Source organism: Malaya genurostris, chromosome 3, assembly GCF_030247185.1.
Source record: "Malaya genurostris strain Urasoe2022 chromosome 3, Malgen_1.1, whole genome shotgun sequence".
In the NCBI taxonomy this organism is placed as follows: Eukaryota; Metazoa; Arthropoda; class Insecta; order Diptera; family Culicidae; genus Malaya; species Malaya genurostris.
The window spans coordinates 223,050,669-223,077,189 of record NC_080572.1 but is presented as its reverse complement, the minus strand read 5'-3'; the positions used below and the strand labels follow the sequence as shown (position 1 = coordinate 223,077,189).

The window sequence follows — 26,521 nt, the reverse complement described above, 5'->3', positions numbered from 1 at the left end:
CCAATGGAACGAAAATGTAAAAAGGGGAACGAATTAGTTAATCTGAATAGGATATGGGTTCTCTGGTTTGCCGAGTATGAAACTGAAATAAAGCACATTCGTTTGTCTATTATTGAAAGAGGATTTCACTTGAATGACAACAAGTGAGTTCGAGAAAAATTATCACAGTTTCATGTTTTGTACTGCTGTAATTGTTTGAATTTCTCTATTCGCAATTATGATTACCAGAGTTTCTTATTGTTTCAATTTTGATTGTTTTTTTACTAAACTATCCTTTCGGTCAACACACATATAAAAAAAATTATTATTAATTTTCCGAAAGAGCTCTGTCTTATCAATTTCTTTTAGTTTTTCATTGATTCCACTTGCTCGGTACCTGTGTTTTGCCCTGACAGCCGATCAATAAAACGGTTTTGTAAAGTTTGATTTGCACGCTTGCTGCTTGGAAATGAACGGGTGCAAAATAGTTACCCGCGATGTGCCCCGAAAGTGCATTTTTTTCGTGCGGTGCAAATCAATAAAACACGGTGCGCCTATTTTGATTACTCGACTACACGAAAAGTGCACCAGTCGAGTAAAACATTCCACTAGTTTTCTCAATGAAAAACGACATAAGAATAGTTCTATCTGACTACGATCGTTTTCTTTCTTTATATTATTTCTAATCTTTAGGACTAAAATTTGATTGGTAAAAATAATCTCTCGTGAAAATTCAATAAAATGACTACAATACTAATGTAAATAAATCTACCTCACTGCTTTTGTGATATGTTGAATAAAAAAAATGAAAATATTTGATGTGACTAATCATCTCACTCTTGATAACCGAAAGTAGATCTTTAGTTAGATTACACGTTACACTTCAAACTTTTACAAGATAAACCAGTGATTTTTCACTGTATCCAGCTTCCCTGTTTAAATTATTTAATTTTGAAATTGGTTTGAGAGCAGGTTTTGAAACAGTTTTTGAGCTTTATGTTCATTTTTTGTTATATAATAGTTCAATCGGTCGATATATTATGAATTATTTAGTCATCGTCAAGACAAAAGTAAAAAAATTGACAAATGAATGATAGGTCAATTCTCCTGACAGCCGGCTCTCTGTTGTTTTATGAGTTCTAAAAGTTTGCTGTTTTTCTAATGAGATCATATTGTTTTCCAAGGTATATTCCAGAGCTTCTCCTATCCTTCCTAATACATCTCATAATCTGTGATATTCGTGGAGATGCAATGGTACCCGGGGTCTCTAGAAACAAAGAGTATCGGACTAACATTGCTTGCCTTCCTCAGTACCACAGCCTTTGGTCGTGGCCAGCGTCGTTATTGACCATACGATGAATAGTTTTGAGTGAGTGAGTATGTACAGTGAAAATGATTTGTTTTTCCCATTTCCTTGTGCATTTTCACTCAAATCGTCAATCACGAACTTCAACTACTTCAGCTCAGCTCAACTGAGTTCAACTTGCGCAGGTTTTCAATGACTTAATGAGATTTGTCAGCCGCAATCGGTTTGCTTGTCTAACCGATTAATCACGTTCCTCTATTATTATATAATAAAGCAGGAAAATCTATCATATTACTTATATTGGTAGAAAAACCAGACTTTCTAAAAAAATCAGTATTTTTTTGCAAAATCCGTATGAAATTCAGTAAATTTTTCCGATGTACTTGAAAATCAGTACAATACTGAAAAATCCGTATTTCTGGTACGCGGATTTATAGAAAAAATATATTGTTGTTAGTTTATTCAAACTCCGGTGATCTGTTTTGTATCGTGTTCCGGAAATGGCCGATCCGGATTGAAGTCGACAAAATGTTTTAGGGAATTATTGAGATTGTATGAAAAACCCTGTTTCAATCCTCTTAGTTGTGTAATTAAAGCATAGTTCAAAAGATTTCTTATGTTTTTGCATCGTCGCCTTCAACGGTGGTTTGAAATTTTAAACACTCATCACCCGGTTAATCCGGAACCGGTAGATAAATCCATAGGAACAACTTTTTTCAATCCCTCTAGTGGAGTAATGATGCCTCTTCCATATTACTCACATATTTATAAATTAAAGGATTCTTCTAAAATATTTTATTTGAAGCTTGAAAAAAGCGAGAAAGTTTATTTCGAAATTAACACTATCCCTTCAATTGGTAATCAGTTATGAGCCAGATTTAGAAGATTTCTTCCGTTTAGCAATTTAAAATCGGATCCGGATGAAAGTTGATGGCAACCCAAGGGACCATAACACTTTTCATTTGAGTCTAAGTTTGTGAAAATCGGGTTTGTCATCATTGAGAAAATCGAGTGAGTTTCGTTTTGAATTCTTACCGTTATTTCCGGTACTTCCGGAACCGGAAACTGGGAACCGGTGAATCTCAACTGACATACCCAACAAATTGAAACAGTTTCGGGCCAAATTTAGAAGAATTTTCCCATTTTTTTGCATCCTCCCTCTAAATGACGGTTTGAAATTTTTAGCAAATTGCACCCTGTAACTCCGGAACCGGACATTGGATGAAATTCAATGGAATTTTATGGAACCGTGAGACCTTTTATTTGAGCCTAAGTTTGTGCAACTCACAGTGCTGCTATCTCTGGGAAGAATAAGACGTTATTTGATACACACACGGACATTACTCAACTCAACGAACTTAGTCGAAAGGTATGTGAAATTGGTGCATGAGTCAATTTTTATTAGTCGTTTTCTTCAAGTGGTTTCATAACCTTTCTAAAAGAGAAAGGCAAAAAAATCTATTCTTATAGAAAATTTATTTCCATGCACGGAACGACCGAAATCAGCTCTGCTCCTAATTCGTATTACTGTTTTTGAATTAGTTGATTTTAACAACAAAATTTCCAAAATAACTATAAAATTAGTTAAAATTTAGAATTTACTGTGCTGAAAAAAACTCTTATTTTTAGAGAATGTGTTTAGTTGGCGAATATTCTGGACACAAACCAGCAATATTTCGATCCAACACGAAATTCTCATTGACAACTAATTTCGTTATTAAAATCAGAAACTTTGATTCTATTTATCTATCACCGTCATTACTGAAGGACAGTAGTGTCAAAGCAAAACAATCCATTAAAAAGCTAAAAGGGACAGTCTTGTTGAAACTGCTCGCAAATCGTTTAGATGTTTTTCGCATGTGTTACGATATCTCCCTATATAAATTTCTAAACCGATATGTAAAAATGACGTAAACTGTTAGTGGAAAGTGTATTTATTCAGAATTTGTGCGCAGTTGAAGCGATTGTGGGTAATAATGTTTTTACGGGAAACAGTGAAGTGAGTTTCGAATGTTGCACTCTAATTGTATACGTCAAATGATGTTTTTTTGTATCTTCTCATTCCGGGCTACGCCGTCCGGTGTACTACTTGTATTCGGTTTTGTTTTCCGAGTGCTCAAAGTTTTCAGTGAGAGAGTCGATTTCGCGAAGTCGAATGAAGAAAACAGCGATTTAGAAGTAAAATTTTTCAAAAAGAAGTTTATATTTCGCTTATGTCTTTTTCTCCAATACAACATCGTATTTATACCTGCAAATATAGAAAAGATAACCGCGACTGAATTTTTTTTCGGTAGTAGTGTGCCATCTAGTGGCTAGTAGTCATTACGGTGTTAACGAGCGCCATATAGCTGCTAATTGCAAAAACCAATTCAACCATTTATGTTGGTTGAAAACAACGTTTTATTTCTCTAATTCAACTAAAAAATTAGTTGAATGGATATGAAGCGTGCCTTAGCTAAGAAATGACAGCACGTTTAATTGGTGAATTCAACTAAAAAAAATAGCCATTTCAACAAATATTTTATTATTATTAAGAGAATCAGAATTAAAAAATCTAAATTAGCAAAAGTAAGATTTTTATAGTTGTCTCAAAAAATAACTAACTAAAATCAGAAAATCAACTAATTTTTTCGCCAAAATGCTAATTTCGGTCTTTCCGTGTGTAAACAAGATTTGAAATACGTTCGAAATCGACCAAAGCCTAAAGATTCTCTGTGAACTTTGTTTACAAACCACTGTGTCTCGAAAACAGCAAAATTTTGTTTTCCACTATATTTATTGAAAACGTTACGTTCTCTGATCAAATTGGCTTGAGAGATAACTAAAAAAATATTCAAAACTCCTATCTTTCTTCAAGAAATTCAACTTTTTGCTACAGTTTTTTTTTCCATATTGATTAAACAACAAGGTTTTTACAATGCATATTTTTTCGTATCCCCAATAGTCATCAAAAACATTGCCCTAAAAATTATCTAACGTCGAATTGATTGTGGCTATGTAGCATCTGTGTTCCAGAAATGTGCCATTCTGAAGAGTCCTTATCGGTATCAGCAAATTCTGAATAAACCTAAATTTAGGTACATTCATCTTTCCGCTCATAAATTTTGCGATTACTAATACTTATTGATTTTATCGGTGGGGATACGAATTTTTATTATTTAACTTACATTTTGACCATTACTTTCAAATTTTCAAACCAGACAAAAAAGCAGATTTTTTTTGTCTAATTCCATCGCAAATATTTTCATCATGTTTAATGCTGCTATGTAAAAACATTTTCATTTGCCCTTATTGATTTCATTCGCTTCCGCTAAAAGTTTTCGCGGTAAAACGGCTAATGGGTACCCTTCCTTTCATCACCCATCTCCCACGAAATGATGGTGGAATGGAGGAAACTCCAAAAAGTCATTACATTAGGTATCAGCTTGGATTGGGATTTGAGTTTTCAATTTGTGCCTCCCGCTGGTATCATGTGGTTTAAATGGTAAATTTTTTATAGCTTCCTAACCGATTAGAAGTGCAGATCATACTGCAAATGGTCAAAGTTCTGCCATTCAACAGGTCACGCATTGTTAATGGAATATTCATAAACGTTTGAGTGCACTCCCCCAGTCAGGCAGGAGGCCTATGATAGGCATCCAAACGGAAAAGGCCTTACTAACAGTTGCTTTCGTTTTTTCTATTCTTTACAGGCATCTACTGAAGTGGATTTTTATTATTGTATAAATTTCGGGCGAACTGGGCTTTCGCAGGGGTGTCCAATATTCCCATGACACCCACCGATCATCGGCGCCCCAGAAAAGTGAAGCTACCAATCGACGCGTGATTGTGTCTGGGCTATGCATGCCCGCGGCGGTTCACAATGGCAGAGTCGAAGAAAACCCTCCCTCGGGCCGCTGCGGCGTGCCCATCCCGCATCCGGTGCGACCTGGAACGTGCAGGTCGTGCGAGGGAAAATGACATCGCGCTGCCTGTGGCACGCATGCCGGGCGCTGGTCCTTGGCATCGTACTCATGCTGGTCGGCGGCGGAATGGCAACCGTGGGTGAGTAATGTTTGTGGTGCTGCAGAAAAGCTCAGTTAGTTGCTGCGGATCACTTTTACTCTCGGTTTGTTGGGTTGAAGTTTCAGTTCCTCCTTTATCTAAGTTTTTTTTATGTATTTCGGGAATTCGTTGTTATTGAATAACTTCATCCGTTTTTTAATCAACTTGTGATTTATCGTTCATACTTTCAAGAAGCTACATTCATCCATTACCATTATAGCATGGGTTGAATTTATTACACCCAGAACCGTGTTGCATAACTCCGTAAACCACGCAGCATGCTAGATCTCCTGATATCTTCCTAATATCCGTTTTGAGTACATATTTCGAGCACGTTCTTTCGTCCAACACAAAAACGATACCGAACCAGATTCACCCCTGGCTATCCGCACTATTTTCCTTCGTTCAGACCGTCCATAGCTAGCTGCGATCCGGTTATCCCGTCCCCATTATTTTTGCGCTGCTCACGTAATAACAGTCATTTTAATACCGCTTGTTATTTTTCTCTCTCTTCTTCTGTTACGCTCCAAAGGATACTACGCCAACAACTTTCCGTCGCTATCCGATGTGAAGAGCAACAGTTCGTCGACTATTCGTGTCAAAAACGAACAGCGTGGGCTACATCTGAACAATTTGTCCTACGTTGGACCCATCATCATGGGAGTTGGAGGTAAGCCGTGTGACTGAAATTGTAGAATTTATGATACATAGTAATCTGTCCACTTTGTTGTTGATGATTCGTGATTCGTTTCAACGTAAGAAACAAATTCAATTAACATGGACTGCCGAGGAAGCGGATTTCAGTCGAATATCTAACTAATAGCGGGTATCTGGCATAGTGGATTTGCGGTTCTAGTTCTTTCTGTTTGTTATAAAAAAATCGTTACACCAGGTACATCGAGATTTTTTTCGCCTAGTGAAAAGTGATGAGGTGACTGCTACGGTATTCTAGTTTTCATGAAGACTTGGAATGTTTTTTTTTGTTTCGATTGTAGAGGTTTTAACCTTAAGGTGCGGGGTTGGGAATCCAACCCAAGTGAGATCTTTTTTTATGCGGTTTTTTTTACGCGACTTTTTTTATGCGAATTTTCAGAGTTATGCGGTTTTTTTTATGCGAAGTTTCAGAGTTATGCGGTTTTTTTTTATGCGAATTTTCAGAGTTATGCGGTTTACCCTTCTTTGGTCTTTTTTTATGCGAAGTTTCAGAGTTATGCGGTTTTTTTTATGCGAAGTTTCAGAGTTATGCGGTTTTTTTTATGCGAATTTTCAGAGTTATGCGGTTTTTTTTATGCGGTTTTTTTATGCGGTACGTAAATTCGCATAAAAAAAGACTTCAGTGTATAACAAAAACTCTCTCCAACTAGAATTCTAAATAGAGGGTGGTGGTTCTCATTTGAGTTTTCGATTATCATCAACAAGTTTGAACCGATCCAAAGTACTAAAAATAACAATTGGAAGAAGGAACAATTAATTTATGTTTATTTTCCAGTTATCATGACTGGTTTACCTTTCATCCATTATCTTGAACCAACTCGAATGTTAACATGAACTTCAAATGAGGTTTCTAATTCAATTGTAAGAGTTATTTTATTTCAAGAGATTAACTAACGGTGGTTGTTAAACTGAACTTCGTTTGAAAGAGAAACGAATGAAGAACTGAATGCTGCCCGTTCTGTACGTCAGCAAAGGTTGTGTGTTAGAATGTGAAGTTTACTGCAGTAGAGTGATCGTCAATGTGTGCAACATTCGCAGCACTGCTTATGATGGTTTTCTCATTTGACTTGTATTCTAAGCAATAATACTGTTGTGTTCTCAAAAAAATTATTCATTAGAAACAGGGAAGCTTATTTGAAGTACATTTGTATATCCTAAAAAAAAAAAAGAACCGGGCCCAAAATTAGAAGTTTTGTTCAATTTAACAGCATAGGTCCAAAAGACGATTTAAAATTTTGAACACAATTTTCTCGGTAGCTCCTGAATATATTTTATTGTGGCCTTTTGTTTGTGTAAATCTCTTGAGCTATCTCGGAGAAAAGTGAGTGAGCTCTATTTGGATATATCTAATTCATATTTCCGGTACTTCCGGAACCGCATAGCCAAAGTCGATTTGTATGGCCTGTAACTTACATGACATACATTGGAGTAGTTTTGAGTCCAATTTGAAGGAATTTTCCCCTATTTCACATCGTGGGTCTATATGATGGCTTGACATTTCAAAGCCTGATCACACTGCAATTCCGGAACCGGAAGTCAGATCCGGACATAATTGAGTTTTTTCAAAGGAAGTTTAAGAAAACCGGTTAAGCCATCGCGGAGAAAAAGTAAGTGAGTTCCGTTTCGGAAGTTTTGGCCGTTTTCATATAACATAAAGGTTATGCAATCACTGTGAAAATCCACCTTTGAACCGAGGCCCGGAGGTTCGTGTGTCATATACCGTATGTGTATATGTGAAGTTTTCTTTGCACTAGCTTTTCTCGGAGATGGCTGGACTGATTTACACAATCTGAAAGCTCTTATGGTCCCATACAAAATTCTTGAATTTTGTTTGGACCTGACTTCTGGTTTCAGAATCATGGGGTAAAATGAGCTATAAAATTAATATTTTGTTCTAATGTGTGTACTAATTGTGTACTAATTTTTCTCAAATATGGCGTGACCGATTCGAATAAATGATCTCATGGAGCTTCACAAAACTTTTGAATTTCATCTGTATCCGACTTCCGGTTCCGGAATTATAAGGTGATTAGTGTAAAAAATCCAATTTCAAATTACTCGCTTTTCTCAGAGATGGCGTGACCGATTTCAACTAAAAAATGAATGATCTTATGGTCCCATACAAAACTTTTGAATTTCATTTGGATCTGACTTCCGGTTCTGGAGTAATAAAGTAAAACGTATTAAAACTTTTATACCATCACTTAAAGGGGCGAAAAAAATTTTAAACTGACCCCAAAACTACTCCATTCGACAGTCATTATCAGTAGACGGCCAAACAAACTGATTTCAGCTATCCTGGTTCCCAGGCAGAGGAAATAGTGGTCATATTTTCTCAAATGGATCTCACTCACTTTTCTCAGTATTAGTTTGACCAATTTTATTGGAAGGTCCTATGGTCTTGTGCAAAATTCCTGAACTTTATCCTGATTCAACATCTGATCCCAGAATTGTAGGGTAAAGAGTGTTAAAAATTTTATAACATCTCGCTGGCGAAACAGAAAACGGGAAAAAATTCTAAATCGGCCAAAAAACTACTCCAACCGATTCCGGTTCACTCTTTCAAGAATCGAAGAAAACTATATTGAAGAATACCGCAGTACGTTTGACGTAAGAAAGGCATCATTTCACCACTAGGTGGATAAAAATAGGTTTTTGAAGACTGTTTCTGGTACTTCCGGAACCGGATTCCGGAGACTCGTATATATGACGTAGAGATTGTATGGTTTTCAACTTGCCAGACCAGTGAAATAGTAGAATTTATAAACTATTTTCGGATACTTAGTTCATTTTTGCATACTCTTCCTCGAAAGCTATCTATTGAATTTGCAGTATTATTTCACCACCCTGTAATTTCGGAATCAGAGGTCACGTCCATATGATATTCAAAATATTTTTTCTGGTGCAAAAGTGGCTTTCATTAGAGCCTCAGCTTGTTAAAATCGGTTCAACCGTCTTCATTTAACCGTGAGTGGATATTTTGTGCATTTTTTGCAAATTTATATTGTATTCCAGAAACCGGCAGAACTTCATATGAAATTCGAAAAACATATATTGTTTTTTTCTGAAACAATTTTATATAACATATCCTAAAATATATAAAATATAGATATATATATATATATATATATATTTATATTTATATATATATATATATATATATATATATATATATATATATATATTTATATTTATATATATATATATATATATATATATATATATATATATATATATATATATATATATATATATATATATATATATATATATATATATATATATATATATATATATATATATATATATATATATATATATATATATATATATATATCTAATACAAAATACAATAACAAACAATCACGGTGTATCTTAAATAGCCGATTATACAATCTAAAATAGGTAAAATGGTGTTTATGTTTCACCATAAATAAATGGAGGCGCATGATCGCAAACAACGAAGACTTGAAATTTTCAATAAAATATACCTCAAACACAAAAAGACATAAAATTACATGGTGCGTATTGGTATATTTACCATGAAAACTGTTAAAAAGGTATACAAATGACGTTCTTAAACACATAACTCCAATTTTGTCATATTCACTCATTTTTTCCCAAAAACTGGAGACATTTCTTGACGAAATATCCACAAATCAGTGGAATCGGTCGAGTGGCTAGAAAGTTATAAATTCACCATACACGTTTTTTTAAGAAAATCGAAAAAATCCCGGAAACTACGAAAACTTGAAATTTTAAAAAAATTTAACTCAAAAACATACATCCAATTTGTGAATATGTATTTTAAAAATATTTCAACTTTCAGAAAAAAATATAAAATGACATATAAATTCTTTGGTCGCAAACCATGAAAACCGTGAAAAAGATATACAATTTACTTTTTCAAACACAAAACTTCTACTTTAACATATTCGGATATTTTGTCTTAAAAACTATTGGCATTTATTGACAACATATTCAAAAATTAGCGGAATCGGTCGAGTGGTTCAAAAGTTATGATTTAACATGTCTTTTAGAAGAAAATCGAAACAAATCGACGATGAATGATCCACCCTAACATGAAAAATAATGTCAAAATAAATAAAAGCTATCTCAGAGAAGTCGTAGTGCGTTCCAAATAAAAACTTTTGGGTAGCCATCTCCGAGAAAAATTAATGAAATTATTTTTCACACACAAATTTGCTTATCTCGATGAACTTCTTCGAATGGTATACGGGTGTAAGAAGTTATGTTCTTCCAGAAAGTATTGTTGCATGTAGTACATATAAATCAATTTAAATATGAAATTGTTTTGAATTTGAAAATACTGACATCTATCTAATACATATGTCATGTTCGAACGATTATGTTGCCAAAAACGAACCAAGCCTAATTCGAAACGTCATGACAAAGGATGCTGTTCATAGTCTTCCAGGTGCTAAGAAACAATAGCATGAACAATTGTGTTTCACTTTGCTCCGAAATATCGCTTTATCATCAAGCGCGTAAAACTCCTACTACTGAAATAAGGCGCTTACACAAAATATCGATATCTCCGTTAAAAATGGAAGGGGTTCCGACAATCTATGGCTTGTTGGATAACTATTATCGTGCGGAAAGTCTAAAAACGTATTCTGTTTTCAAGGTCATTTGTGACAGATATTGTCAAAACACCAAACTTTTTGACTTAAAAACTGATCTTTAGGTCTCGGAATTCTATGCCTATTTTTTATATTTGTAAAAAATGTGAAACATATCATAGAATGAATAATAGCTTTTGCTTACTAATTTGTCTTCTGTTTTGGTCTTCAATCGTTCTAGCGCAGTTATGTTCGCTGTTGATGGTTTTGCTTTTTCGAGCTAATCCACGAAAAGTAATCCCACAGCCGGTTTCATACCATATCGGGTGATCAATAGTGGTTTCATTAAAAGTTAGTAATTGAAACCGAATGATAACCCTCATCACCACGGCCTAACACTCTTCAAAATTGCGCTCGCGTTCGTATATTTGGTTTGGAGTCAGCAGACATGTGTGTGGAGTTTTGGCTATCAAAAGATTCTTGAAACCAATATTTCACAATCCTGAGTCGAATGTCTTGAAAATGCATTCGTCGTTTTTTTCCGTTTAAATATATAGAATGCTCAATCGAAGTCTCTTCGTCCGTGTAGTACACATGGTTTACCAAAACAAATATATATTTTATATGTTTGGAAATCAAACATGTAGGGTAATCTGAAACATTCATAGCCGAAAAAGCATATTGGCATTTCATTTCATCTGTACCTTTTTTGCCCCTTTCATAATTCAATTGCTTAATTAATCCAGAATCAACTGAAGTTTGCGTACCAAATAAAACTTCAGTGACTAGAGATTCAATAGCAGATTTTTTTTGCTGCATAACGAAAACAGATTTTTTCCTAGCTTTGCTAGCTATGCTTTAATTGATTACTCCCCATTTTTTTCTGGCGAATCACCTCCGGATGGCGGTGGTACAAGTTTCAGTGCTGCTCGGTTCCTGATTCAACTTGAACCGCAAGGGGGTGGCGAATTTGTATAACTCGGTAGTTTCTATGAGCCATCCAGAATAGTATAATAGGAAAAGTTTTTCGTCATCCAGGTGAAACTCCCCGTTGGTGTGACTCATAAATCTTTATAACATGCTGCTAGCTCTGGGAAAACACTGATGTCATTAGTCTTTGTGAGACATCAGATACCAAAAAAAGAGCGGTTCTGATTTGTGCTGCAATCACGAAAACAATCTCCGGAACGCTCGTATGTTACTAGGAAGTAACACTAGACCGTAAGCTATGGAAATGCTCTTCACACTTTGGCAGTTCTCATTCAACAATATTTGAAGATTGTTTGTACCTGATAGTAGAGCTTTGAGGATGGAAAGCTCGGCACTTCTAGATTGAGTGTATGATGAAATTGTTATAATTGATGTCGTTCTGAAAAAAAATTAGGAAAACTTATTTGTTAATTCAAAAGTAAATCAGATAATTTTTCTCACATTCATTTGTAAACAAACCGTGAACTGGAAAAATCTTCACGTCTGCTTAGCGATTCAAATTGAACTGCCGAGTTTAGCACTAAGCAGTTCAATTTAAACTGCTCTGCACTGATGAGTCAAAGACGAAACGTAAAAATAAAAACGGTTATGTGCCCTAGCACAAAATTTGGCTATCCCCTAAATGATAGAAAAATCTTTTTGAAAATGGCGTGGTAATGCTGAAGTTAGTTTCCTGTCAAAAAGCTTTCTTTTCTCAATAAGCTGTTGTCAATAGAAATGAAATGAGGGATTTTTATTGATAGTGATATCTAGTGATAGACTACCAGGCGAAATGAAAAACAAGCAAGTTTTTTGCATACTCGTAATAAAGTTTCTCTAACCTTAATTTAGTTGTCTGTAAAACAACAGTATAAACAGCATAATTGCCTTACTCAGTGAGTAGGGGAGAGTCAGTAGTTTTGAACTATTTTTCCGTTGACGTTGACGTGCTTTGATTTCGACTGGGGTGATATTCGTGGAAAAACAGGAAAACGGCTGTCGCAGTTTTATAATACAAACGAATGTAGTTTACTGTCCGACGTTTCAGCTTTTGGTGTAGGCCTTTTTCAAGGAAAATAAAGTCTATCGTTTATAGTCAAAATAAAACAAACATTCGTTTGTATTATAAGACTGAGACAGTCGTTTTCCTGTTTTTTTTATAACTGTAAATGAAATGTACTTAAAAATTTCCGCTCCTTCATTGTGAAATTTTTGTAAACAGATTTTTAGTTTAAGTATAATAATTGAACTTGAAATTTGTTGACATGTTGATATCTGGCCCAAACCACTCTCCATAGCTGGTTCCTTGTGTCACAACCATCATAATTGCATTTAGAATTGTTTTAACTGATGAAATTTGAACTGATACGCGATTTATTTATTAAATATTCTTTGTAACATTCGTATTATAATGAAATATATAAAATCATATTTTCTAATACTAAATTTCACATTCTGTCAATCTAGCAATAAAAAAAATTTGAAACCAAACCTAAATAGTTTTGATAAAATTTGGATGAAAGGCACAGAAATTAATCACTTGGGTTACAATAAAAAACATTGATAAATTCCTTCAATACTTTTTCATAAAACACGAGTGGCCCAAGGAATACACCTGGCCAAAGTTGCCAACTCTCCCCTCTATTTATCCCGGCATGCGAAACACCAGTATGCCGAAATACCAGGAGCAAATAATAGAAATACTATCGGTGAACATTCTCGCACTGGAAGCATTCTGTTTGCCTAGGCATTTGAACCTTACCTAACAGTTTTGGCAATAGTTTCACAGCCGTAGACAAACGGAAAATTGCAGGAAAAACAAAACAGAACTTTTTGTGCATTCCTAGTGGAAGTACAACTTCATCGTAACGAAGTTGGCTTTTTCGATGCCAAAAGTTTATATTCTCGAGTACATTAGGCTTCCTTGATGTTACATTTCTTTCGTTTCGAACTAAGAACTAAGAACTAAGAACTAAGAACTAAGAACTAAGAACTAAGAACTAAGAACTAAGAACTAAGAACTAAGAACTAAGAACTAAGAACTAAGAACTAAGAACTAAGAACTAAGAACTAAGAACTAAGAACTAAGAACTAAGAACTAAGAACTAAGAACTAAGAACTAAGAACTAAGAACTAAGAACTAAGAACTAAGAACTAAGAACTAAGAACTAAGAACTAAGAACTAAGAACTAAGAACTAAGAACTAAGAACTAAGAACTAAGAACTAAGAACTAAGAACTAAGAACTAAGAACTAAGAACTAAGAACTAAGAACTAAGAACTAAGAACTAAGAACTAAGAACTAAGAACTAAGAACTAAGAACTAAGAACTAAGAACTAAGAACTAAGAACTAAGAACTAAGAACTAAGAACTAAGAACTAAGAACTAAGAACTAAGAACTAAGAACTAAGAACTAAGAACTAAGAACTAAGAACTAAGAACTAAGAACTAAGAACTAAGAACTAAGAACTAAGAACTAAGAACTAAGAACTAAGAACTAAGAACTAAGAACTAAGAACTAAGAACTAAGAACTAAGAACTAAGAACTAAGAACTAAGAACTAAGAACTAAGAACTAAGAACTAAGAACTAAGAACTAAGAACTAAGAACTAAGAACTAAGAACTAAGAACTAAGAACTAAGAACTAAGAACTAAGAACTAAGAACTAAGAACTAACGATTAACGATAGCGATTCTCTCCGAATTATTGTCTAAAAAAATTCTAATAATAATTAAGGAATATATTCGAGTCTATTCCCGATAGGTTCAAGGATCTGTAGTAATTCCCTAAAATCTTGCATTACTGGTTACCTAAACTGCTAATTTCTCGGTTTTAGTATGACGGCTAGAATCGACAATCTAACGCTGAACTGATGTTATTAGATGCCCCTTTTTTAATACGTCATCGGTCGGACAAAAAAATAACAACAGAACAGTGTATCATTTGGATGATTGTCATCTGTTGATGCAAAAGAAGAGGAGGTTTTATGCCTGTTGGAGAGCAAATTTGACATAAACTAACTCCATTGTGCTTTTTTCTACTCCAAATAAACAATTAAACAAAAAGACACATCATTCAGAGGTTAGCCGAATTTTGTGCAAGTGTAAATAATCAATTTTGATATGTTTATGTTTCGTGTTTTAATCAACAGTGCATAACATAGACGAAACGCAAACGTATCAAAATCGAAAAAACAATTTAAAAAAACAAGACAAACTTTATGTCTGCTTAGCGGAACTGCCGAGTTTTTCATTAAGCAGTTCAATTTGAACTGCTATGCTCTTTATCTCAAAATTTCTATTCTATTCATTAATGTATTCTCTTTGTAGAGTGAGACAATTATTTTGAAGGAGTTGAACTCTTTCTACACATCTTTTATACCATAATTGCTCCTAAGCCTTAAAAACTCTTCAGTTTCGGCGATGACCACTTCATTGGATGCAAGTCTATTTCCATCAAGCTTCTTTTTTTAATTTGAAAACTGAGAAAATTCACTGGGAGCTATACCTGGCGAATATAGTGGATGCAGTAGCAACTCAAATTTAAATTCATGGAAATAAAACCTTCAACGCGACAAATTATTTTTGATCAGCAATGAGAATACGCGGCACTCATTTCGCTAACAATTTTGTCATATTCTAGTTCTGTTTCAAAATTGTGAATACACTTCCTTTTAATATCTTAACGCATGCTAGTCAATAATGGTATATTTTCGTGAATCAGAGCCTGGATAACGTTTACCAAGTAATTTCTTTTTTTGTACAATACTTTTTTTTACCAAAAAACAGTGTTTTATTAATACACGAAATTATTTTTTCTTCGTTGTTTCTTATCTACCAAAAGTAGTATCACGGAAAACAAAAAACTAACACAATCATGAACCGAATATTAGAAATTTTGACAGGTGATTTCTTAAGGATGTCTAGCATAATGCCGCAAAGCTCAATTAACTAATTTTCACTAGCGGTTAGCGAAGACTGTGATACGACAAGATAGCGATAAAATACTGTAAAGATAGCGAAATTATCATTCGCATCGATTAACCTCTTCGAGACCACAAGCCATGGCTATTTTTTTCTAACTAGAATAATTATACAATGATACTTTGTATTAATTGGCGGCTTTGTCTTCAAAACCTTCTGCTTTACTCGGAACATTATCGATTTTAACTATAAAAAAAACTACTAAAAAATGTAAATCGTCTACTCTAAACATTGGGTCGTCTTTGACAGATATATTTATTTTTTTGATCTTTTTAATGAACAAACAAACAATTCTTACCGCTATCGATTTATTTTTCTATTCGTTCTAATGATTGATATTGAAATGCTATCAACTTCAATGCAACAGATAGCGAAGGGTTTAAAACAACTATTCAATTCCGGGCAGAGGTGCCATGTAAAATTTTGCGCGTCTACGTACTGGGAATGTTCCAATGCAAGTGTTAAATTTTGTAAGTATGACGAGAAAAAAAACAAACAAAAAACGCAACACAATTTTGGAAGTATGTACATTGGACGATTGTCTGAAAAAAACTTCGGAACCTCTAAAAAGTCTGCAAAACTGCATAGTCTATTTTCAAAAGAAATCAGCAAATTTACTTACAAGCAAAGGATTTTTCCGAAAAAAATTTCATATCGGTGATTTACCACGATTTTTTTATCATTCAATTATGCAAATAGATATCAGTAATGAAAGTAAACTCGAAGGGGGAGAAAGTTGATTTGAAGGTGATTACTGTTACTGTGTGAACTACAACTAAACTGGAAAAATCTTCAGAAATGTCAGAAATCGAGTTTGGTTAGTTTTTTATGGACGAACATTCTTTAAAACAAAAAACTAGTGTAATGTTGTCATCACCAGTACTGGAAGATGGTAATGGTAATCGAGTACCATTTATGTTGGATATTTATACCTGCCAATATAGACAAGATAACAACGACTGAAAATTTTTTTTCGGTATTAGTGTGCCATCTAGTGATTGCAGAACCAATTATGTTTTTTTGAAAACAAGATTTTATTTTTCTAATTCAACTAAAAAATTATGGAAATGGAGTGTGCCATAGCTAAGAAATGGCAGCACGTTTAATTGGTGAATTCTACTACAAAACAGTCATTTCAACTAATATTTTATCGTTATTAAGGGAATGAGAATTGAAAAAACTAAATTAGCAAGAGTAAGATTTTTTTTAGATATCTCAAAAAATAACTAACTAAAATCAGAAAATCAACTAACTTTATCGCCAAAATGCTGATTTTGGTTTTTCCGTGCACTATACAAAATAAACTCTAATTTTCGCCCGGCTCGTATACAGGGGGCTGTTTTAGGGGCTCAAACCCCCTCCGAAACTTAAAAAATTATTGTATTATGAAAACTCTTCTCTTAAAATATTTTAAACAATTATAAAATGAATAATTTTCAACAAACGACTTTATAACCAAAAAATGTTAAGTAATTACATACATTTTCATTCGTATGGAAATTGAATAGCATATTCTGAAACACTCCAAGAGAATTTTTTCTAGGTACGTGCCTAGTTTTCGCACAATGAATTAAGATCGACATTACAACCCCAGAGTAAAAACTTTTTCTTCCATTTCTGCTATGATTTTTCAAAGGAATTTGTCCGATAAGAACCGTAAACGATATGAACTCTCGCTAAAAGTATAATTTCAATGGAACGCTAGAGAGATTTTTAATTAGTGACACCATCTATTTGTCAGACCTGGGCTATAAAGCTATAAAGCCTCCCCAAGGTAACGAATACCGAAAAGGAAAACGTTGGGGTCTGGTTTTTGCCTTTCTCATGTAGAAAGGTTATGCAATCACTTGTAAAACCGAGTAGTGAAAATTGGTCCGGAGGGCCAAGTGTCATATACCATTCGACTCAGTTCATCGAGCTGAGTAATGTCTGTGTGTGTGTGTATGTGTGTTGACATTTTGACAAACTTAGATTCAAATGAAAGGTCTCGTGGTCCCATACGGAATTCCTGAATTTCTAATACACATGAGAAAGGCATCATTACACCACTAGGTGGATTAAAACAGGATTTTACCTTTTATTATATATATAAAAAATAGGTATAGAATTCGTTCAAACTTTAGAAAATTTTTCCGAGGCCCGGAGGGCCGAATGATATATACCAATCGATTCAGCTCGACGAACTGAGCAAATTTCCGTGTGTGTGTATGTGTGTGTGTCTGTATGTGTGTTGTCAACAAAGAGGTCGAGATCTCAGAGATGGCTGGACCGATTTTGATCAAACTAGTCGCAAATGAAAGGTCTCCCCGTCACCCAAAACGCTATTGAATGGTTTTGAGATCGGATGTTTACTTTTTGAGTTATACGAAGTTTTATGTCAAAATTTTCAGTTTTTTGACAGTATCTGTCACAATTGACCTTGAAAACAGAATATGTTTTCAGACTTAGATTCCGCACGGTAATAGCTATCCAACAAGCCATAGATTGTTGGATCCGACTTCTGATTGCGGAACCACAGGATGATATATGAAACGAAATTAAAATAATGCAATTCATTTTTCTCGTAGATGGCTGAACCGATCTAAGATTCAAATGAAATCTAAGAATCATCTATGATTCAAATGAGAGGTCTTAAAATCCTATAAAATTTAGTCAGATCCGATTTCTGGTTTAGGAGATACAGGGTGATTGGTATAAAAATGTCCATTTCACATAAATTAATCAGGTTCATCGGGTTTGCTGATTTGGATAGTCGATTACGAAATAAGTTTATTTCAGTTTAAGCGGTATTCAGTTTTCGATTCGGAATGTACCCCCAAATTTTCATTCGCATTTCTTAAAGATGTCTACACACTCATCAGGTGAATTTAACTGATTTCGGCTACACCGATTTTAGAACTCCGGTTCCAGTTTCGAATCGTTTCTTAAAGCTCAATCATTTGTTCAAAAAGGCCAAATCGACCTTCAAAAACAAAAATTTAAATTAAAGGACTTAAGGTCCCATACAAAATTGGTGAATTTTATCCGATTCTAGAATTACAGATGATGAGTTTTTAAACTTCATACCGATATAGAAGATGTAAATTGTTTGGCGTATTTATTTATGGCCATTCATATTATTTTGGATTATGCTAGTTCCTGAATACCGGCTCTGGAAGTACCATAAACAATGACGAAAAACTCTAAAGTGGAACTTACTTCGACATCTCATGGAATGTTCAATCGATTTTCACACGTTAAGACTGAAATTCGATACGATTTCGACATTTTAGGGTAATGAGTGATTAAAATCTCAATTTGCCGTTTAAAACGACGATAATAAAAATAATGAGAACTAAAACACCTAAGAATATCCATTTAAAAAAACACATGCGGATTGATAAAAAAAGGTATCAGCTCACTGCTAGGTGGATTAATCACGTTTTTTTAAGTAGAAAGTGTGTGCAAAATCTGAAGAAAATTGGTGGAGTAGTTTTTGAATGACGAAAGACACGGACTTTCAAAACTTGCTTTCGATAAAAACGCGTTTGTAGTTTTTTGTCTATAAAATCAATGGAGTAGCATCCAACTTTTTCTAAAAATCATATTTTCTCTTATATAATCTATTATAATGAAACATTTTAAGACTGTTTTGTCAAGTTTTTAAGTCAATCAAGGCAGAAATCTTGAGCGTGTGTGCCGAGCTCTTACTTCTTCGTACTATGAGGCAAGTAAAGATAAAGGCCCATAACTAAATTTCACAGAATATTCTTGAAATGTTTTACTATAAGAAAATACAAAGAAAATAATAAATAATTTTTCAAAAGTGTTAGACCCTACCCGCCCTTCAAGTGACATTTTATAATGCACGCAACGAATTCAAATAATTTAGGATTGGTCAACAATACGTTTTTTGTAACCAGAACTGAATAAATTATACTGAAGAATATGGGAACGGTTGTACGAGATAAAATTCGTTTTTCCTTTATTTTATTTTGACCGATGAACTAGCAATCACCATTCTCGCACACCTCTAGTAGTGAAAAACGGCGTTAGCTTCTCCGTTAATCGCCCGAGAATGCGAGCACGTACCGTTTCGAGTGAGACAAAAAATGTTTCGCTTCGTATAAAAATTTGTATGAACAGTAAAAAGTTATTGCTGTTTTACTGTCGCGTGTCTGAAATGGAAACGAAGGGACTAATAAAAAACATTACTATGGGGTTAGCCTGTTTTTTGTGATGTTTGGGGAACGTAATAAATTTATTTGTTTGCTCTTCATCTTCCATTCGTTAGTGCATAGCAGTTCAATCGAAGGATTCTGTCGCTATAAGTTTTGAAACGATACGTCGGAAAGGACATTACAGCACGGTGTAACAACGGAAGAGATGATTTTATAGAAGAACTGCGGCGGTTTTTCGTTTGCTTGTCGGTTAAAAGTTGAAAGTTACGGTCACTGCCGACTTGAAAGTACATCTCAAAGTGAACTTCAGATAAAATATGAGACGTTTGTTTTCCGAAATGGGAATGTTGAAAATGTTTGCGTCGTACTATAAAATTCTCTCTATTCTATTTCCGGTCCTCCAAACGCTTTGTAGCATGATTTATGAACGATCGCAACCAGAGTTCTAAAAGTAACTCATACTTTACTTGCTACATTAGCGCCAAAGTTGAACTAACAGCATTTAACCCCTCGATTCAGTAAAGGATTCACGAACAAGTACAAGTAAAGATAATTCACAAGCCATTATTTTATGTCAGCAGTCGGACAAAACTTTCTCAATCACGTACTGATCACCATGATTCTTCTGTTACAGGGTAATTTGCCTGTTTTGGTTTCAGTGTTCGAGTTTCGATGGTGAATTCAAGGCGGCAAAATCTGATAAAAAAAAAACATGGAATTTTTTAGCTTGCCCCCTGACATCGTGAGCAAACAGTTTGAACACGATGTTGGCCCGATTCAGCGTCACTCTAGTGGGAAATGAATTTGAAATTACGTTGGCCACTGGGCGAGAATAGTACCGTCACATCCTAACCGAAAATAAACTCTCCGTAATTGGATTTTCTTTTCGCTTTTCTCCCCGCAGGTTTCATCGTAGTGGCATCCTGCGTGATGACATTCGAGGCCCGCGATTCGGCAGCCAAAGTAGTGCCGGCACGGTTTAAATTGAGTGGCACCGCCCGGAACACCAGCCGCAGCAATGCTTCCCGCCGGTCTACAAGTAAGTTTCTGTCGATGATGTTTTTGGCTGGCAGTGATATGCAGCTCTACATTACTTATCCGTCTGCCCGTTTTTTTCGGTCTCCCAGATAGTAGGTACGACAAACTGTACCGAGCGCCGTGATTGCTATTGTTGTCGAGCGAACACCGGAAATGAACTCTTTCTAGATAGTAGCTAGACATGTCGTCTGACGTTCAGTACAGTTGGATTTTGTATTGATGTGATATTGGTTTATCTTTACTCAACAAAAAAAAATGAATAACCTTGTTCCAAAGGTTTGGATACCATGTACGAGTACAAAGTTTCGTTCAGCAGTCAATGGTAAAACCACATGCACTCGAAGATCACTGTTAAGAGACTTTGGAAGTCACTGGTCTAATCAAATAAAACGTTTTTCCCATTCCTTCTCGAGTAATTGAAGTGTTTGTGCACACTTACCGCGCGCCTTTAGCTGTCACATGCTTTACTGTACGGAAATGTTCTGTTTTAAACATAGTAGAGCTCCTGCAGCACTTTCCAACCCTACTGCGGTGAAAATGTTCAGCTCTTGTGTAGCGTTTGCGACGATTACACGGAAAACTATTCTCTTCCGACAATGACATGTCAGTTATTCCTGATGATACTTGAGTGACAGTATGAGTTTACATTAGTATAGAAAAAAACCCTAAGTTGACGGTTTTCTTTCGCACCGAACTGCGTGAGACCGCACTGTAATTTTTCTCACACTTACAGGAATGGCACAAACAATGAAAGCTCTCCGGAAACCGACTGTTGTTCACAGATAGAGTCATTCGCATTTAAGCGCTACTGGCGCTAGAGATGTTAGAGAGTTTTTGAGACTGTCGGCTTGCATTCGCAGCACTGGGAATTTAATTTTTGCCATTTCCCTATCCACGTGGAGATTTGGCCGGAAACGGGAGACGTTTTTCAGTGCGCAATATTCTGCAGAGCTTGAAAGCCTTGCCAGGTGCAAATCAACGGAAAATTAGGACACGAGAATGCAATTAGAATGGTTCGCACTGTAACAACCACTTGACATCCGGCCACTAACGGAAGCCAGGCTTTGAATGACGGAGTGACAATGAATTAATTTTTCATCGAAATTTACGACGTCTAACATATACACTAAGATTTAATTCCGTTGTTCGGTAATTTTTCTGACGAAAACTTTCGGTAATCAATTTACGGTAATTATTTTACGAAAATCATGCATATGATTTTATTTTACAAAACTCATGCAAATTTTTACTGGACAAGTTTCACGCAAGTTTTCAATACAGAATTCTTTAAATAGATATACAATTTATACGGTAAACCTGAATAGTCGCAGAGTACGGTAAAAACCGTACCGTCCGTATGGTAAAATTATTTTCCAATAACAGTACTTCTATAAATACTGATTGTCGTGAAAACTAATGGTCAAAAAGTTAATAAAATTTTCAGTAAATGTCGTTTTACTAACTAAACTAAAAAAGGCGGGTGGGTAATGTCAGAGACATAACTGGATGTCGTGAATACGAAAACAACTGACATGTTTCTTAGCACTTCCGAATATCAATTAGTTGATCAATTGTATGAATTATGTAAGCATTCCCCTTTTCACATTTTTCGCAAATACTAAGAATGGGGGACGGGTATAGCGTGATGGGTAAGTCGATGCCTTTCACGCAGCCCGCCTGGGTTCGATTCCCAACCCCGCACATAGGGTCAGAAAGTTTTTCTGGCCCGAAGAGGCGAATGACATTAATGTTAAAACCTCTATAATTGAAACAAAAAAAAAATACTAAGAATGCTTCACTTGATCTCGATTACTGTGAATTTCACACAGCGAAAAGTGCACAAAGCTAATCAAACTGTTCTAGATTTTCACTAAACCGAGGATTTTTACCTTCGATTTGCGAAGAAGAAATCTTAATAGTTTTTTAGAAAACTTTTAGAGCTGATTTTTTTGTGATGCTCCCAAACGATGTCGTCTTTTCGTTGTTTTTTCACCAATGCAAACGACTAGCAGCTGTGACGTAATCGCTCTTGTCGGAAGCGAAATAAGCTTTGCAAACGACACACAATACATCTGCACGCAGTGGCGGTAGAATCTAAACTGATCTAATTTTTGTTAAGAGGTTTCTTTTTACGTGATTTCGTTTGTAGCTTTTTCACAAATGGGCGGTAATAACGGCTATAAAAATAGCAGCATATACAATTTTAATGTCGATTATTTCATTTCGGATTTACATTTCATTGAAAGAATCTATCAGGATGCTGTACGGGATTCATTCCTGCCTTTCAGAAGGACCAAATTGTGGAACTCACTACAATATTAAACACTGTTCGGAACAATTATGATTGGCTGGTGTTGACATGGGTCCAATGAGATAGGATTTTCAATAGTGTACTATTGAAATACTTCAATGCTGTTGCTATACCTTATGATCAAAACAGAACCGGAATTTTCATTTTAAAATTCCCGCGCTTATCCAATCGGTAAACTTTTATTCTCTCAACGTTGGCAACACTTTTATACACATTCTGTTAAATTTTGACGCATATCGTACGATTAGTTTTTGTTTGACGTCTATACAAAGAAGTTGAAAATTTTTCGTGTGGCGATTTTTATAATGGATGAAATTTAGAACAATATGCGTGCATCAAATTTTGTGTTGCAAATGGATTTAAGTGTTCCGAAACGTTGAAAATGTTAGAAAAGGCCTTTGGTGAATCGTGTCTAGGAAAAACACAGGCAGACGAGTGGTATAAACGCTTCAAAGGTGGTCGTACAAGCTTGGATCATGATGAGATCCCTGGCCGCCCAACAACATCTGTTACTGAAGAAAACATTGAATCGGCGAAGCAAATCGTGTTGCAAAATCGTTCTGTACCTATTAGAGAGATTGCTGTGTTGTTGGGCATCTCTTATGCATCAGCCGAACACATTTTAACTGATGTTTTGGGTTTGAAACGCGTCGCTTCTCGGCTGGTGCCAAAAAAGCTGAATTTCATTCAAAAACAGCGTCGTGTTGATGTGGCCAAAGAGATGATTTCCAACGCAGATAGTGACCAAACATTCACCGTACTCTCCAGATATGGCCTCGTGTGACTTTTTATTCTTCTCCAGACTCCAATTGCCATTGCGGGGAACGCGTTTTGAGACCATAGAGACCATAAAAGAGAATTCGCTGCGTGAACTAAAGGCCATACTTTCGGCGGCCTATAAAATTTGTATGGAAAATTGGATCAAGCGTTGGCATGCTTGTATTGCCGCAGGAGGAGAGTACTTTGAAGGCGATAATAAAGAAATTTATTAAAAATTGAAATTTGGCGTTTTTTAGTAAAACTCCGGTTTTTTTTTATCATAAGGTATGGGGTTGTAAGACCTTTGATTTGAATCTACGCTTGTGAAAATTGGATGAGCGGTCTTTAAGAAAACGTTTTTAGTTCATTTTGCACATTTTACCCTGTAACTCCCGAACCGGAAGTCAGATCCAGACGAAATTCAATAGAAACCTATGAGACTACAAGTCCTTTAACTGAATTCTTAGTTGAAGAAAATTGGCTGAGCGGTCTCTGAGAAAATCGAGTTCAATTTTTATTCATTTTTTGCACATTTTACCCCGTTACTTCCGAACCAGAAGTTCGATCCGGGTAAAAGTCGGTTTTCATAGTATTTGCATAACCTTTCTATATGAGAAAGGCAAAAAATGACACGAATTTATGCATTGGGTTTTGTGTTGAAATAACAACAAATTGAATACAATCAAATGGGTATTACAAGAAATCGTACATTTTCTAATGTACCTGGCGCATTGATGTTGCTTTGTTCTGTAATATCATATACACCCAAACCTCCATTTAGGAACACTTTTTTTACGTTATCTTACGTTACGTTACGTACCTCTTTTTACGAACAAAATCCCAAATAATGTAATCTTGTTTTACGAACCAAACCATACATCCAAGATGGCGACTTCCGGTTCATCGATATTTCCTAAAAATCTTACAATATGGGTATTTTCGGAGGGGATTAATGAATAGAAATATAGCGATTTTCGCTAAAATAAGTGTATTTTCGGAACAGATTGAATATCAGAAAACAATATTTGAGCTCGTTTCGAAATTAAAGATGGTGACTTCCGGTATATCGACATTTTTTGAGAACTCTTACTCATATTGTAAAAGTTTTCAAAGGTCATCAATAAACCGGAAGTTATCATCTTGGATTTCGGATCGAGCTCAAACATAGTTTTCCGGTACCTACACATCAAATCCATTTCAAAAACGTTCATATTGTAAGGGTTTTCAAGGAATTTCAATAACACGGAATTTCATCTTGAATCTTGAATCACCTCAGACATTGTTGACTACTCATCAAACCTGTTCCAAAAATTCCCATATTGAAAGAGTTTTTAAGGAATGTTAATATACCGGAAGAGGTCATCTTGGATTTCGAAACGACCTCGATCATCTCTTTCCGACCCCTATTCATCAAATCCGTTCCTAAATTATCCATATTGTAAGAAATATCAACCAGTTCGCTCCGAACACTAGAACGCTTCGGATCATTCCCGCGTTAGCTCTGCTAGTGAAATTCCACGTTAATCGTTTCACCAGCATAAGCCGTTATTTTATAATACCAGTAAGATATTTCCGCGCTGACCAACCGTATCTCGGTCAAATTGAAGTGAATAGTGTGCAGTTTAAGTGGAAATAAAACTAATCCCGCCGTATCAGTTTGATAGTGAATGAAAACGTGCTCCGGACAGCCATCGCCGTTTGGCTCCGGGGCACGGGCTCAGCCACCCGGCATAACCCAATTTCTATAGAAACCGCATGGACGGTTAAAACAAAGGAATACCAGTGTATATTAAAGTGAGACCAATAGAAGGTATTTTGATTAGTGTTAGTGACACAATCCTTCACCCGATCATCGGATAAGATCGTGATAGCAGGAAGAGAGTGGCATCCAACAAAACGGACGGCCATTGTGAGCAGCGGTGTGCTGCTGTATTCGTAGAGTGACATCGGTCGGATCAGCCCGACATTTGCAGAGCCTACCGATAAGCACTAAACGTGTATTGGACTACTAGAGTGAGTCCCCCTTTCATCATCTTTCCTTATTTGTTTTTATTTACACATTTTTATATAAATTTCCCCCGACATACAAGCACCCCCTCTCCCCTCGATTAAACAACCCCCTACCCCAAATGACCGGGCCAGACCCCCCCGACGGGGCGACAGCCTCAAGCTCCAAGACAATCAACACCCTACGTCGCACCCCCGTCGAATACCCCCCCCTTGCGAATAGTAGTCGTCTACCGGAGTTCATGAACTCTGGAGACGTTATAGACAAACAAACACTAGTTTTGCGCGCTGTTGGTCAGGAAGGAGTGGCGGAGGCGCGTCTGCCCCCCAACCCTTTCGTTATCGCAAAATCCGTGCAGAGTGTCCTGGGTTTCGACCCACTTAAAACGATCACGGCCACTAAAGAGGCCCGAGGTACGAGATACGTGATCAGAACAACCTCACGAAAAACCCTGGAAGCTCTGCTCGGATTGAAAGAGTTGATAAACGGCCAAAAGGTCGAAGTCGTCCCCCACCCTACGCTCAATATTGTTCAGGGAGTCATACACGACCTGGACACTATTGACTGGAGTGAAGACGCCCTCTTGGAGGAACTCCGCGAACAAAACGTTTACGGCGTTCGTCGGATAACCAAGAGGAAGGATGGGACCGTAGTTAATACCCCACTC

The 26,521-nt window shown here is 35.8% G+C and overlaps 1 protein-coding gene across 2 annotated transcripts in view; it reads left to right on the top strand.

Moving 5' to 3' along the window:
• The window catches only part of LOC131439393 (uncharacterized), a 104,959-nt gene that overhangs the window by 18,185 nt on the left and 60,253 nt on the right, over nt 1-26,521 (top strand). For both annotated transcript variants that reach the window (XR_009231113.1, XM_058610338.1), the window contains exons 2-4: nt 4,978-5,329; nt 5,862-5,999; nt 20,643-20,777. Coding sequence is in view for 1 of the 2 variants with exons in the window: in XM_058610338.1 (XP_058466321.1) it covers nt 5,125-5,329; nt 5,862-5,999; nt 20,643-20,777 (478 nt within the window). In the remaining variant the exon portion in view is untranslated. The remainder of the gene's footprint in view (nt 1-4,977; nt 5,330-5,861; nt 6,000-20,642; nt 20,778-26,521) is intronic.